Source organism: Pelecanus crispus, chromosome 1 (genome assembly GCF_030463565.1).
Source record: "Pelecanus crispus isolate bPelCri1 chromosome 1, bPelCri1.pri, whole genome shotgun sequence".
Classification (NCBI taxonomy): Eukaryota; Metazoa; Chordata; class Aves; order Pelecaniformes; family Pelecanidae; genus Pelecanus; species Pelecanus crispus.
The window spans coordinates 28631916-28646345 of NC_134643.1; the positions used below are offsets into that span (position 1 = coordinate 28631916).

The 14430-nt window shown below is 41.3% G+C and overlaps 1 protein-coding gene across 1 annotated transcript in view; it reads left to right on the top strand.

The window, feature by feature from the left end:
- ASZ1 (ankyrin repeat, SAM and basic leucine zipper domain containing 1) overlaps positions 1-14430 on the top strand; it is a 44281-nt gene that overhangs the window by 14128 nt on the left and 15723 nt on the right. Inside the window, exons 5-7 of the mRNA XM_075727559.1 lie at positions 8493-8604; positions 8869-9003; positions 11441-11553. Coding sequence (XP_075583674.1) covers positions 8493-8604; positions 8869-9003; positions 11441-11553 — 360 coding nt within the window. The remainder of the gene's footprint in view (positions 1-8492; positions 8605-8868; positions 9004-11440; positions 11554-14430) is intronic.

Below are 14430 nucleotides of genomic sequence, written 5' to 3' on the forward strand. Positions count from 1 at the left end.
ATGAATTTTGTGTACGTTTAAAGAAAAGTCTTCAGAAAGTCTTCGTGTTTGTTTTTTTTTTTTTCTTAGGATGAGTAGTATTATAAGAACTAGACCTTTGTCTGTCTTTTTTACAGATTTAAAGTTGAGATTGAAGCATACTGTCATGTACATGAATGCATATACATGAAAATATAATCACTGCTCAGGTCTGGTATTAAGCTGCCTACATATGCTCACTTATGCTTACATTCAGGGCAGTTTTGAGGAGTATCAAAAGTGGTTTCATGCTGAAAGTTTTGATCTGTTTTGCCCTCTTGAGAAGATGATAATGGAAGGAGGAAATTTTTCAGGTTGCATAGTCAGGATAAAGCAATTGTGTAACACCTCAATTTTAGCAAGATATTTATTGCTACTGATAAGATAGTAAGTCTGCACTGCCACATGATAATTTCAAAGACCTTGATATTATCATTGTATGATAGTTAACCATGCCAAATGACAAACAGTACATTTCAGTAAAGGTAAATAGCCTGGGAAAAGTTAATGCACTACAGTGCATTTTATGGCTGGGGCAAGAAAATCAGGAAATTTAATACTGATTGAATCAACATCTTTGATCCACTTCAGAGCAAAAAATACCTTGTGATGTTACACTATGTTATACTTCCTGCCTTTCAGAGAGTTTTTTATTCTAGCACTATGAACTCAGGACAGAAAGACTTATTTTATTATGTTGATGAAACATCAGGACAGCAGGACTAAATGTAAAAAATCAGATGCAAAATTACATTTACCAAAGTACTGTGTTCATTTGGGCTACATCCATATATCTTTTCCCTGCTCTTGTCCGCGTTAGGGAGAAGTCAAAAGCATCGTAAATGTGTGAGTTCTGTGAGTTTGGAGGAGTGGCTTTTGAATATAAGTGTTGAGGCTTGTTCATCAGATCTTTTGGTAGGGGGAAGGAGTCTAGACACGGAAATAGATGATTGTACTTTTCCCAGCTAGTATTGACTGTACGGTAGTACCAACAGGCTTACATCTGTTGATCACAGTTTCTGGGCAGAGGTATAAAATACTTGGGGACACTAGCAACATTAGATGCTATTTTTAAGAGGGGCATTCTGACAATGTACTGTGGTATCTTGGAATGTTACCTGAGCAGCCTTTGTGTAAAACAGAAATAAAACCTGCACTGAAATCCATTAGCATTATATCAGCAACATTCTATCACAAGTGTACTAAACTTCTTATCATTGCGTCATGGTTTAACCCCAGCCAGCAGCTAAACACTACACAGCCGCTTGCTCACTCCCCCAGGTGCAACTGGAGAGAGAATCGGAAGGGTAAAAGTAAGAAAACTCCTGGGTTGAGATAAAGACAGTTTAATAGTAAAGCAAAAGCCATGCACACAAGCAAAGCAAAGCAAGGAATTCATTCGCTACTTCCCATCGGCAGGCAGGTGTTCACACATCTCCAGGAAAGCAGGGCTCCATCATGCATAACAGTTACTTGGGGAGACAAACAACATCACTCCAAACGTTCCCCCTTTCCTTCTTCTTTGCCCAGCTTTATATGCTGAGCATGACGTCATATGGTATGGCATATCCCTTTGGTCAGCTGGGGTCAGCTGTCCCAGCTCTGTCTGTTCCCAACTTCTTGTGTACCCCCAGCCTGCTCGCTGGTGGGGTGGAGTGAGAAGCAGAAAAGGCCTTGACTCTGTGTAAGCACTGCTCAGCGATAACGAAAACATCCTGTGTTATCAGCACTGTTTTCAGCACAAATCCAAAACATAGCCTCATACTAACTACTATGAAGAAAATCAACTCTATCTCAGCCAAAACGAGCACACGTTGCCGCTAACTTACCCTGGTCATGGATTATTTGCATACAATTGGTTTGGGTTTTTTACATGACAGAATTGCCCTTGCATTAGAAAGGTGGAATAGATTTCACATGTAATTTCTTGACTGGAGACTTTACCCCCACTTTGAAAGTAATGTTGAAAACAGTTTGAGAAGTTTCTGATTGTGTGGATAACTCATTTGTTTTTCTATTTTATGTCAAAGTGTGCATGTCTTTGGCTAAACCAGGTTGCTTGTAAAAAATGACATGGAGTGAGGATGGAGGAGGACAGGGCAGGATAATTAGGAATGTCATAGCATAGAGTTCTGCCATCCCCATTGGTAATTTTTATGCTAATCCCTTTTCTAATCACATCCTTTGTATTTTTCGAGTCACAAAGATAATTGTAACTGTCTACCTCGCCACCTCTGTGTGCTGTAGAATTTAAACAGATGCCTTTTTTTTAATTTTAAAACAATCATGTAAACAGCGTTCAGAAGCAGAAAGGTACAAGAACTGGCAATCTGAAATGAAGCCTAAAACTAGGGAACCTGAAACTAAGCTGTCACCTTTTCCAGCCCAACCTGCTTCCTAGAGCTGTATGTTCCATTCTAACAAGTTCTGCTTCAAGAAGGTAGGGCACTCTGCTACCTTGCTCCAGGAGACAGTGTCTGGAAAAAGTATCTTGCAGCTTACAGTACACTAAAGTATGTTCTTCCAATACTACTTGTGTAGGGTTTCCCATCTCATCACTTAAAACCCAAATAAGCCAGAAAAGGGGCAAAGAGCTTCCCTTCTGTTGCTGTGGACACGCTGTTACTGCTTCATTTCTCAGTTCCACGCTTAATGTACAGCACTAGACTCGTGAAACAGGCTCCAAAACCTTCTGAAGATGCTTCCTGGTTGTCTGATGCAGTGTTCGGTTTGCAGATCAATAGACTAAAATATCAGTGTCTTGTAGCATCATTTCCTTGCTTTGGGACCTCAATAAGAAAAGATTGAGACTAAACTCATAAGGTTAAATTGTTTTCTACCTGCTGTATTTTTTTCTCATGTTAGTGATACTACTGACCTGTCAGCCTCACCTCTGTGCCTGCGAAGATCATGGAACAGATCCTCCTAGAAGCTGTGCTCAAGCACATGGAGGACAGGGAGGTGATTTGAGACAGCCAGCATGGCTTCACCAAGGGCAAGTCCTTCCTGACCAGCCTAGTGGCTTTCTATGAAGGAGTGACTGCATCAGCGGACAAGGGAAAAGCAATGGATGTCATCTACTTGGACTTCTGTAAAGCGTTCGACACAGTCCCCCACAACATCCTTCTCTCTAAATTGGAGAGAGATGGGTTTGATGGGTGGACTGTTTGGTGGATAAGGAATTGGCTGGATGGTCGCATCCAGAGGGTCGTGGTCAATGGCTTGATGTCCACATGGAGACTGGTGACAAGTGGTGTCCCTCAGGGGTCCATACTGGGACCGGTGCTGTTTAACATCTTCATCAATGACATAGAGAGTGGGATCGAGTGCACCCTCAGCAAGTTTGCAGATGACACCAAGCTGAGTGGTGCAGTTGACACGCCAGAAGGACAAGTTGCCATCCAAAGGGGCCTGGACAAGCTGGAGAGGTGGGCCTGTGTGAACCTCATGAGGTTCAACAAGGCCAAGTGCAAGGTCCTGCACCTGGGATGGGGCACCCCCAGATATTAATACAGGCTGGGGGATGAAGAGATTGAGAGCAGCCCTGCGGAGAAGGACTTGGGGGTACTGGTGGGTGAAAAGCTGGACATGAGCCGGCAATGTGCTCTTGCAGCCCAGAAGGCCAACCGTATCCTGGGCTGCATCAAAAGCAGCGTGGCCAGCAGGTTGAGGGAGGTGATTCTGCCCCTCTACTCTGCTCTGGTGAGACCTCACCTGGAGTACTGCATCCAGCTCTGGGGCCCTCAGCACAAGAAGGACATGGATCTGTTGGAGCGCGGGTCCAGAGGAGGGCCACCAAAATGATCCGAGGGCTGGAGCACCTCTCCTATGAGGCCAGGCTGAGAGAGTTGGGGTTGTTCAGCCTGGAGAAGAGAAGGCTGCGAGGAGACCTTATTGCGACCTTCCAGTACTTAAAGGGGGCCTACAGGAAGGATGGGGAGAATCTTGTTAGCAAGGCCTGTTGTGACAGAACAAAGAATAATGGATTTAAACTCAAGAAGAATAGATTTAGACTAGACATAAGAAAGAAATTTTTTACAATGCGAGTGGTGAGGCACTGGCACAGGTTGCCCAGAGAGGTGGTGGAGGCCCCATCCCTGGCAACATTCAAGGTGAGGTTGGACGGGGCTCTGAGCAACCTGATCTGGTTAAAGCTGTCCCTGCTCACGGCAGGGGGGTTGGGCTAGATGACCTCTAAAGGTCCCTTCCAACCCAAAGCATTCTATGATTCTATGATACACTGGTCTAGTTAATAAACATATATCTAGTTATGAGACTTTACATACTGCTTATACTTCTCAAGATCACTAATCTGAAATACTGAATTTTCTATAGATCCCTCCCCAATGGAAGGAAACCTGTGTCTACGTGGAAAGACGTCTTCTATTCCTCTCCTCTCTCTTCTGAAATTTTCCAAGAAGGTGAACTTTGTCTTGCCTGAGAGCACGATCCCAAACATAAGAATGTGTGTTTGTCAAGTGTGGTGAATTATGCACCAGAGACTCAGCTTAGTGGTAGCAGACAGGTACTCAGGACATTTTTCAGTGAGATAGCTAGCTGTCACTGTATCGCCTGGTTTTATTGTGGTGCATGGTTATCCAGGGTAGGAGTCTCCAAGTGGTAGCTTTTAGGGCTGTTGCACTCAGCTTACTCTCTTGTGATTATGTTTTGCCCCATTTTTTTGACAGGATGAAGATGCAGTGTGCCTATAAGAACCTCTTGTATCTTTGTTAGATGTCCCATACAAAGTTTTGGATGGCCCTGAAAACTGAAAAAACTTTTGGTTTTGTCTTTTTCTCCAGCCTTAACATAAAAGCAGGGAGACCTAAAGATAGAAACAGACAAACAAAAAACCCCTTTCATTTGCATCAGACCAGTGAAGAATTCCTTGCTTTTTATTTATGTGCTGCGTATAAAATGCTTATATACCTTTTAAGATTTTTATTTATTTGTAGACTATCACTTGAGTATCATGTTCAATTTGGGCAAATGTCATGTGGCAAATTGTGCCATACAAAAGGACTTCACAGGTGTTTGGACAAGAAGGTCATCTGCAAGCCAGATTGCTGAAATGCAAATGCACGGTTCCTCAAAATGATGAAAAGATTCTTCAGATCTTTTACCTGGATGGTTATCACTGCGCTTTCTCTGTACATTTTTAGATCGTGGTATGATGTACCAATACATTTAACTTCAACTTTAGCAAGAAACTGGATTTGGCATTTTACAGCTTGCTGTTGTATTTGCGGGGGTTCTTTGCAGGGTTAGGAAAACAAGATTTCGTTTCCCTAATGCTCTGGTCTCCCTCTTGTGGACGCACATGTAAATGGACCTTGCTTTCTGAGGTGGTGCCTATGCAGCATGTGTCCAAGACATTAAACGGTACCCCCTCATATATAGTGGTGCGTAAATGCAATTGCAAATTTATGCAGCACTAGATATATGTTTCTACAGTGAAACAGCTTGTAGCCTTTGAAATTAAAACTCAAACGTTAAATGGAGTGCTTGAAGTACTAGTTGCATATTCATGTTGGTGGACCTTTTAAATGTCATGTGTATTGGGTTTTCCTTAAAAATGGAGAAACTTTTTCAGTGGCTTTAATGTCATTGAGTTGTTGCCTTGATTTCAGATACCACGTCTGCAGTACTGTGCAGCTGTAACCACTACATGATGTTCTTTGGAGAAAAGGCTGTTCTGTGGCCTCTGGACTCTTGTTCAGTACTTTTCCTTTGAAAAAGCAGAAGGTAATTGTGAGGTGGTAGCAGTGTGCAAGTTCCCCTCCCCCCAAAAATACCCCAAAACTACAAAAACCTAAAAAAAAAAAAGTTGAGAGCAGAAGAAATAAAAATTAAAACAGGCTTTGAATGGACTGGTTTTCCAGTCAGATGAAAATACTTCAAAGGTGATAGCATGGAAAGTCTGTCAAAGGCTACCTGCCACTGAATAGAAATAAGTGTGGGAGTGAGTGTCCACACGGGGCAAGCAAGTTTGATTTCTGTTGCTACAAATTATTAGGTTGTAATCAACTTCTGTTCATTCTTTAAAATATAGGTATCTGTAGGTATCTGTATGTGTCTATATATAGATATCTATATCTCGCTATGTCATCAGTTGTTAAGGGGCAGATTGTAGAGTTATTTTCTCTATTTTTATAGTAATTGTCATAGGATCACAGGGCAATTCAGGTCAGAAGGGACCTCAGGAGGTCTCTAGTCCAACTTCTTCCTTAAAGCCACCTCTGCTATGACACTGGGCTAGGTTGCCATCTGGTCTTGAAACCCGCTAAAGATGGAGACTACAAAACTTCTCTGAGCAACCATTTCCACTGATTGACTGTGCCCCCTGGTAAAAATGTCTCTCTGTATTCAGTCAGAACTTCTGCTTTTGTAGTGTTGATGGATTAAATTGAGCTAGTTATAGACTGATGCAAGTCTTTTCATTTCATTACCAAGTTCCTTTCTCCTATTGACTGTACGTTTTTGAAGGCCTGGTTACCTTTCATTTTGCTTATCTCCGAGTAATTGACTTTTTTCCCCCTATCATAAAGCTCTCTCAAATTTGTAATATGACTAGATTTTTTTTCAGTTTACTTTTAACTGTGTCTGCAGAAGACAAAATATTATCCTTTTGTGAATGAGCAATAACAAGGAAAGATGAGCAAAGCCTTAGTTCTAGCAATACTCTGGAATGAGGCAGAAAGTCTGTGTTTTAAGACAGCTGCTTTTGTTTACGTATGCTTTTCAGGGTCCCTCTAATGGTTGGTATTGAACTTATTAAGAAACACAATATTGGAAAGAGCGATCCTCCCCTCAAGTGTATCCTAATAAGATAGAATAATCTTTTGACAGCAGATTTTTGACACAGAGCTGTACATTAAAAGCAATACATGATAGTTTTTCAGGAAAAAATACTGCATCTTAAAATACAGTAAATTTTAATAGAACATCACTAGTAAAATATTTTAGCTTAAATCTAATTACTTCATAGCAACCAGAAACTCCACATCTTTGTCCTCCAATACTGCATTTTTTTTTAAGTCTGCAATCTTATTCCACGAAAAAATAAGTGTCAGGCATCTGGAAAGATACTTTTCTAACAGAACCTTTTGAGCAATATTTTTTTTCTTTCAAAAGATTTGGAGCAATTCACAATGGCTTCATCTTGTAAGTATCTCAATAGAAGCATAAGATCACTAGACTGTTGTCATCATGGCTTTGGGATATAAAAAGAAACGGAATAATGGGAAAGGTGGTGTCTGTAGTACGTCTTCAGCAATTGTAAGAAATAATATATATATAGGCGAGAAAGCGTCAACACATACGCTTCTAGGAACAGAAAACAAAAATGGGATAAAGGAGAAATATTTTGATGTGCATTTAGTTTTAGTACTTGAAAAGTTAAGATTGTCAGTATAGTATTTTTATGTAATTCTCTGAAGACTCCTCTCAGGCATACTTGGCGGGGGGTGGGGCTGAATGTTGATAATACGTGTGCACCCTGTGCTATTGCACTGCACCTGTGCACACTGGCGAGGGTTGTGTGACCTGTGACTCTTTTGCTTACATTGTTTTTACAGAGAGGGTTTTGCAAGTATGTACATAGTTGTTGTTCGTAATACTCGTTCTCTTAAATACTCAGTTGTGATTTACAACTTGGCTTCACAAAGCTGCATATTTCTTTTCAGAACTTTGGATTTAAATTAAACTGTATGTAGAATTTGTCACTTAAGCCGTGTCTTTTAAAAATAATTTTTGAAGTAAAAAATTGAAGTCTTTGCCACTTTATTTTTTTTTAATTGAGGGAAAAAATAGCTGTTTTGCTGACATTGTCTGCTTTTAATAGGGTGAAAACTGTGATCTGCAGTTATGCCCCTTCCAATCTCATTAAGGTGGTCCGTGTGCTAAATGAAAGGCCTGCGGCTGGGTCTGTGGTAGCAGCAGGAGGGATGGTCTTTAAAAACTGGTTTTGTATAGTTCAGAACCAAAACAGAAATGGTTTAGTCAACAAGCTGCTGTGTTTCATAGCTGGGACATGTTAAGGTTATTTGTGTTTTAATGCGCTAGTTGAATTTGGAGGTCATAAAAGATTGATACGTTTTTTTAACTTTTTCTCCTAGAAATATTGTAAGTCTATATTCTAAACTCCTAGAAGAGGCTTGTTTAGTTTCCTCTAAGTTTCCTTCTTGCAAAGAACAACAATTGACTTCTTGACTTCATTTCAATCAGGAAATAAATGCGAACTCTTAAAATATTTAAAAATTGCTAACTGGACATAAATGAGTTGCTGAATGTGTACGTTCTGTTAAGTTGACCCTTGTGCTGAAGTGTGAATGTAGTGTCTTGGGGCTTTCATCCTCTGCTTAGTTCTTCGATAGAACAGAGAATCTTTACAGAATTGAGGTGCTCTACTTGATAATGCAGCTGGATTTTGATACCTTGAAATAACTTTTTTCACCTGTCCCCTTTTCTTTCAGGAGACAAATGACTCCACTGATGTATGCAGCTAGAAAAGGCTATCCTCAGGTTGTTGCTCTTCTTGCCGCTCATGGATCACACATAAACGCCCAAGATGAAAATGGTTATTCAGTAAGTGATTTACTTCTGCGTGTTGTAATTAATGATAAAAAATTTAAAAAGCAAGAACCCCCAAACTTGTTTCTAAGTAGAACTTCCTCAGAAATACTCATTGGCATATTCTTCTGCTTTAACACCAGTTTGTCAGTTTTGCATTACTTGTCTTTGTCTCCAGATTCTGCCATGTAAGAACTTACGAAGGTTGCATTATTGATTGAACCTCTGTTCTTTTTTGCTCCATATGTAAACTTGGTAAAAGGAAGTTGTTCTTTGCAGGCATTAATGTGGGCAGCACAGCATGGACATAAAAGTGTAATTTTTAAGTTGCTTGAGCTGGGAGCTGACAAAAATCTACAGACTAAGGATGAGAAAACAGCAGCAGAACTAGCAAAAATCAATAAACATTCAGAGGTATTTAATTTCATTTCTCTTTGAAATGTAAATTCTGTGTTTTGCCTCAAAAAACTTCATTAATTGTATCATTTTCTGTAGAAGCGTTACTTTAATAACTAAATTATAACAGCTAGTTGAATACTTGTGCTATTACATCTATATAGACTTATTTTATGTTATATCCCAACTTTTCACAGGGCTTTAAATGCTATAATGTCTTGGGAACTTTTTTTTTTCCCCGGAATCCTTGACCAGATTTAGAATAGAGAGCAAGGGATTATTCATGTTAGTAATGTTGGTAATGAGAAGTAGAAAAATAATGTGTTGGGTTTTCCCTGTCTGCCAGAGTGTGTGAGAGAATGTGGATATCAAACTAATTTTCAGTGTATAGTTTCTGATTGAATTTGGAAGTGAAAGGGCTGAAGCTAAAAAGGGGGAGAGTTGGTACTGGCCATCTTCAAAATCCATTCTCAGGAGGGAATAAGGTATAAAATAACGCAAATTGGTCATCAGATCATTGGAAGAGCAGCCACTAATTATTCATGTAAAGAGAGAGCTGCTGAGGTCAACATATATTCTCCTAAAATAAATCTGTTTACTGCTGTTACCAGATCATGCATGGTGGATCAGTCAGACCAGTTTTCTGTGTATTTTGCTTTGAGTTGCTCTTACTAATTGTGTGGCTTTTTGCAGTGGCTCTTCAGAAGTGTATGTGAATTGTAATTCACTTTACAGCTTGTCTTTCTGTCTTTCCTGCCAGACTCCAGGGCCAGGCCAGAGCAAAAATGATAACTATGCACAAAGCTGTCAGTGTAGGCTAGCAAGATCAGCGTCTGAGGCTCAGTGATCTGTTAGCTCAGGTTACTGAAAGGGGCTACAAATGCTTTCTGCCTTTGATAAATGACTTGTTCAGCGGCCATATAATCTTATAACACGACTTTGTCTGACATGGAGGGAATACAGGCTCCTCACGCTTGAGAGGTGGGTCTTGCCTCTTGACCTGTGAAGCGCTAACTTTCACACAGTTACTGCAAAGTCTTGCAGATGATATTGAGATATTTAATGGTCATGAGCTTCTTTCCAGCTTGGGGGTCTGCTCTTCAGGCTGTTGACAGCCCCTTGGGTTGTCATGTAGACTGTGTCTGCAGAAACTATATCTGGGAGGGGAGACATTTTTCGTACGTATTGTAGTGGGTTTGGCTGGGATGCAGTTATGTTTCTTCCTAACAGCCTGTATGGTGCTGTGTTTTAGGTTTGTGACCAAAACAGTGTTGATAACACACCAGTATTTTAGCTATTGCTGAGCAGTGCTTGTGCAGCATCGAGGTCTTCTGTGTTTCTCACTCTTCCTCCCACCCCCAGCAAGTAGGCTGGAGGTGAGCAAGAGTTTGGGAGGGGGCACAGCCAGGACAGCTGACCCAAGGGATACTCCATAGGCTAGATGATCTCTAATGGTCCCTTCCAACCCAAAGCATTCTACGATTCTATAATGTCATGCTCAGCAAGAAAATTGTTGGAGGAGTTTTTCTGAAGTATCCATTGCTTGGCTGGGCATTGGTCTGTTGGTAGGAGGTGGTGAGTGATTGCCTTTGCATCACGTAGGTTTTTGGGGATTTTTTCTCTTCATTTATTGAACTGTATGTATCTCAACCCATGAATTCTTTTCTCACTTCTACCCTTCTGATTGTCCCCCATCTTCCTGGGGGAGAGTGAGCAAGCAGCTGAGTAGGAGGGGCTTATTTGCCAGCCAGGGTCAACCCACCAGACATGCGTATATGTATATAAAACTAGCTAGTCACCTGAGTTTCAGGAAAGTGGTTTCACCATTCCTTTAGGTTTATTGAGGTTCTACTTGTTTTGCTGGTTTTTCTAGTAACTATCTCAAAACTCACGGGGCAACTGAGTTTCTGGAATCCATCACTGATGCATAGTGATGTCTGGCAGAAGGCCTGCTTCTTTAATCAGCTGAAAGAATCCCTGTCTGTCAGATGTAGTTAACTTGGATTGTCCATTGTAAACTGCTAAATGTTGGGTCCATATATGCACTGGAAATGGAGACATTAAAGTAGTCATATGCCTCATGCTCTTTAGACAACTTATTCCCTTGAGTATGTAGAACTCTTGTCTACAAACCACAAAAATGAGTATGTTGGTGTATTGCTGCTTCTGTAGTGACAGGTGATAACTTTTTTACACTACGTTATATATACTGTTTTGCTCTGCATCCGTTTATCATTGTGCTGGAATTTGGTTAATTCAGAAATACTCTTGATAAACTGTGGGCTTAGTCTTAACTCCTCGTTGTAGTTATATGATTTAGAGAAGAAGACTTGGCAGACGTTTCATGTTCCCTGTAAGTAGTAATTTATGATAGAACTCTTTGTAGTCTTACTCCTGTGTATTTCTTTATGCATTTTGAGTTTGAATAATAATTAATTCCTTTTGGCTCTTCCAGATTTATAGTTTACTTTCTTTGGCTGCAAATCACCCGCAAGGAAGATACCATGAAACGATTAAGCAAGAGGCTATCTACAAATTTCTGACAGCTGTCCCTGATCAGAGAGTTGGGTAAATACAGGCATAGTGTATTTTTAGCTTATAAACATTCCTAAGAGATTGTATTTGTTCGTATCAATGATTAAGTTGTACTGATATATATTGTATGTTGTTTGGAGCGCTACCAAGAGTCCAGAGTAAGTATATTAATGTACTATTAATTTTTCAAGATTGCAATGTTCCTTTGCGTTATAAGGAAAGAGTGTGTTCTAGATCTTTCCTCCCTCTCACTGGGTGTAAAGTATAGTAGAGCCAACGTCCAGTGTCACTTCAGTTCATTTCAGCTCTCAATTTGTATGCTCCCCTATTGGATACTCCTTGTTGTGTGGTTATCTTCATTTGATGTTAAATTTTTGATGCTTTCACTGAATGCCTGTTTTCAGCTTCATGCCACCAGGAAGAGCTATGCCCTTTTCTTTTTTTCTGCGTATATGAGAGTCAAAATTAAGTATGAACACCAGTTAAGCTCTAGAACTTTTTGCATAGCATGCCCCTGACCCTGTAGCTTGCAGGTGTCCTATGACTGAAATCAGCCCCTGCTTCAGTAACTTGGAAGACCTCTGATACAGTTTTGTCCCAGAACATGTTGGCCAAGAAGTCCTCAACAAACCATCCACTTGCCTGCTTGAGCTGCATGGTATTGAGAAAACCTCTTGCAGTGCCCATAGTCTGTTCTGGTTGGTCAGATTGATTCTTTGTGTCCTTGCTCAGCTAGGTCATGCTGAATTTGAAATGCCCTAGCTTTGTATCATTAGGCAGGTGGCAGTTCACTAGGTAGCAGTTCACACTGAGGTAGAATCATAGAATCATAGAATCGTTTAGGTTGGAAAAGACCTTTAAGATCATCCGGTCCAACCATTGACCTACACTACCAAGTCCACACTAAACCAATCAAGGGTAGACTAGACTAAACCATGTCCCACAGTGCCACATCTACCCGTTTTTTGAACACTTCCAGGGATGGTGACTCCACCACCTCTCTGGGCAGCCCGTTCCAATGCTTGACCACCCTTTCCGTAAAGAAATTTTTCCTAATATCCAACCTAAACCTCCCCTGGCGCAGCTTGAGCCCATTTCCTCTCATCCTATCGCTAACTACTTGGGAGAAGAGACCAACACCCACCTCACTACAACCTCCTCTCAGGTAGTTGTAGAGAGCGATAAGGTCTCCCCTCAGCCTCCTCTTCTCCAGGCTAAACAACCCCAGTGTCCTCAGCCGCTCCTCATAAGGCCTGTGCTCCAGACCCTTCACCAGCCTTGTTGCCCTTCTCTGAACATGCTCCAGCACCTCAATGTCCTTCTTGTATTGAGGGGCCCAAAACTGGACACAGTATTCCAGGTGGGGCCTCCCCAGCGCCGAGTACAGGGGGACAATCACCTCCCTGCTCCTGCTGGCCACACTATTCCTGATACTAGCCAGGATGCTGTTGGCCTTCTTGGCCACCTGGGCACACTGCTGGCTCATGTTCAGCCGGCTGTCTACCAACACCCCCAGGTCCTTTTTAGCCAGGCAGCTTTCCAGCCACTCTTCCCCAAGCCTGTAGCGTTGCATGGGGTTGTTGCGACTGAAGTGCAGGACCCGGCACTTGGCCTTGTTAAACCTCATACAATTACAGTAGTCACAGTCTCGGACAGAGTACCTCAGTTTGGACAAAGCCTCACCAGGTTCTGTTGCTAGGTGAATGTATATGTCAGATTTTTATTCTCTGATGCGTCAACCACAGTTGTCTTAGAGGTACTTCTTGGAGCAGAGGGCTGTGCACAATAAAATCAATTATCTATGCTGTCCTCTTTGTTCTTGCATCTTACTACTCATAGATTCCTGAAGGCATTGTTCTGGGCGTATCTCCCCATCTATGAACTAGGTCTCCCATGGGATCTGTTTGCTCCCTGAGGATCATGTTTTGAGTCCCTGTATACTTGCTGTGGAGGTGACATTCTTTTAAATAGATTGGTCGTCTTGTACTCTGCACAAAGATTTGTACTCCTAGATAGAGTCTGTACTTAATGACCTCAGTGTTAGAACAGATCTCTCTCTTTTTTTTAATAGCTTTAGGTTATTTAGGAAGTTTCCCAGGCTATTTCTGGTATAAGGAAATAAACTAGCACTATACAGCAGTTATCCAAATGGATTTAGTGCTGTTGAAACCCGACAGTGGCTAGAAGGCGTTCTACCAGTGTTTGGGTAATCTTGATAAGGTTTTAAAATAAGACACTGAAATCCTGAAGCCCGCTTAAAATACTTTGTGGCAGGCAGATGTCTAGCTATGCAAATGTAATTCTGTATTAAGCACTTCTTGGGCTTCCAGGATTTCACAGCATTTCAGCAGTCTTTTTCTAAAATCTACTGGTTTTCTCTGCATCAGATGAGCAACTGATTTGTTTGTATGAACAGGCATTTCTGTCAAGCTCAAGGATTTTTATATTAACAATAGCTAGTTCTGACGTTCCATAACTTTGAGGATTTCTGGTAATTGGTAGAACTCTTGGTTTCAGGAAGCAGTCCCCTGGAGTATACCAGAAGTCCGGCTGTTAAACACCTGTTGTTACAAATATAGCTTATCCGTTTCCACACACGTGTATACCCACCCCCTAGTGAGTTGTGTTTTTTCGTCTAGTGATAGCCAAGAGGTACACTGATACCTGTGTTTACTCCATCATAGTTCCTTGGGCTGGATGTCTCCTTCCTGCCATTTGCCTGCATGATTTTCATCACAGACAATGCCAGTTGTCTTCTCAAGTCCCTGTTCTCTTAGTTACTCCTAATGCATCATCTGGTACTGGGTATCAGTTGTGTCCCACCATGCAGGGTCAGTGAGTATAATTTGTCATCCTTGCTGTTGTCATCCTTTTGTCATCCTTAGGTAGTGAGTGTCGCTTGAGTCATTG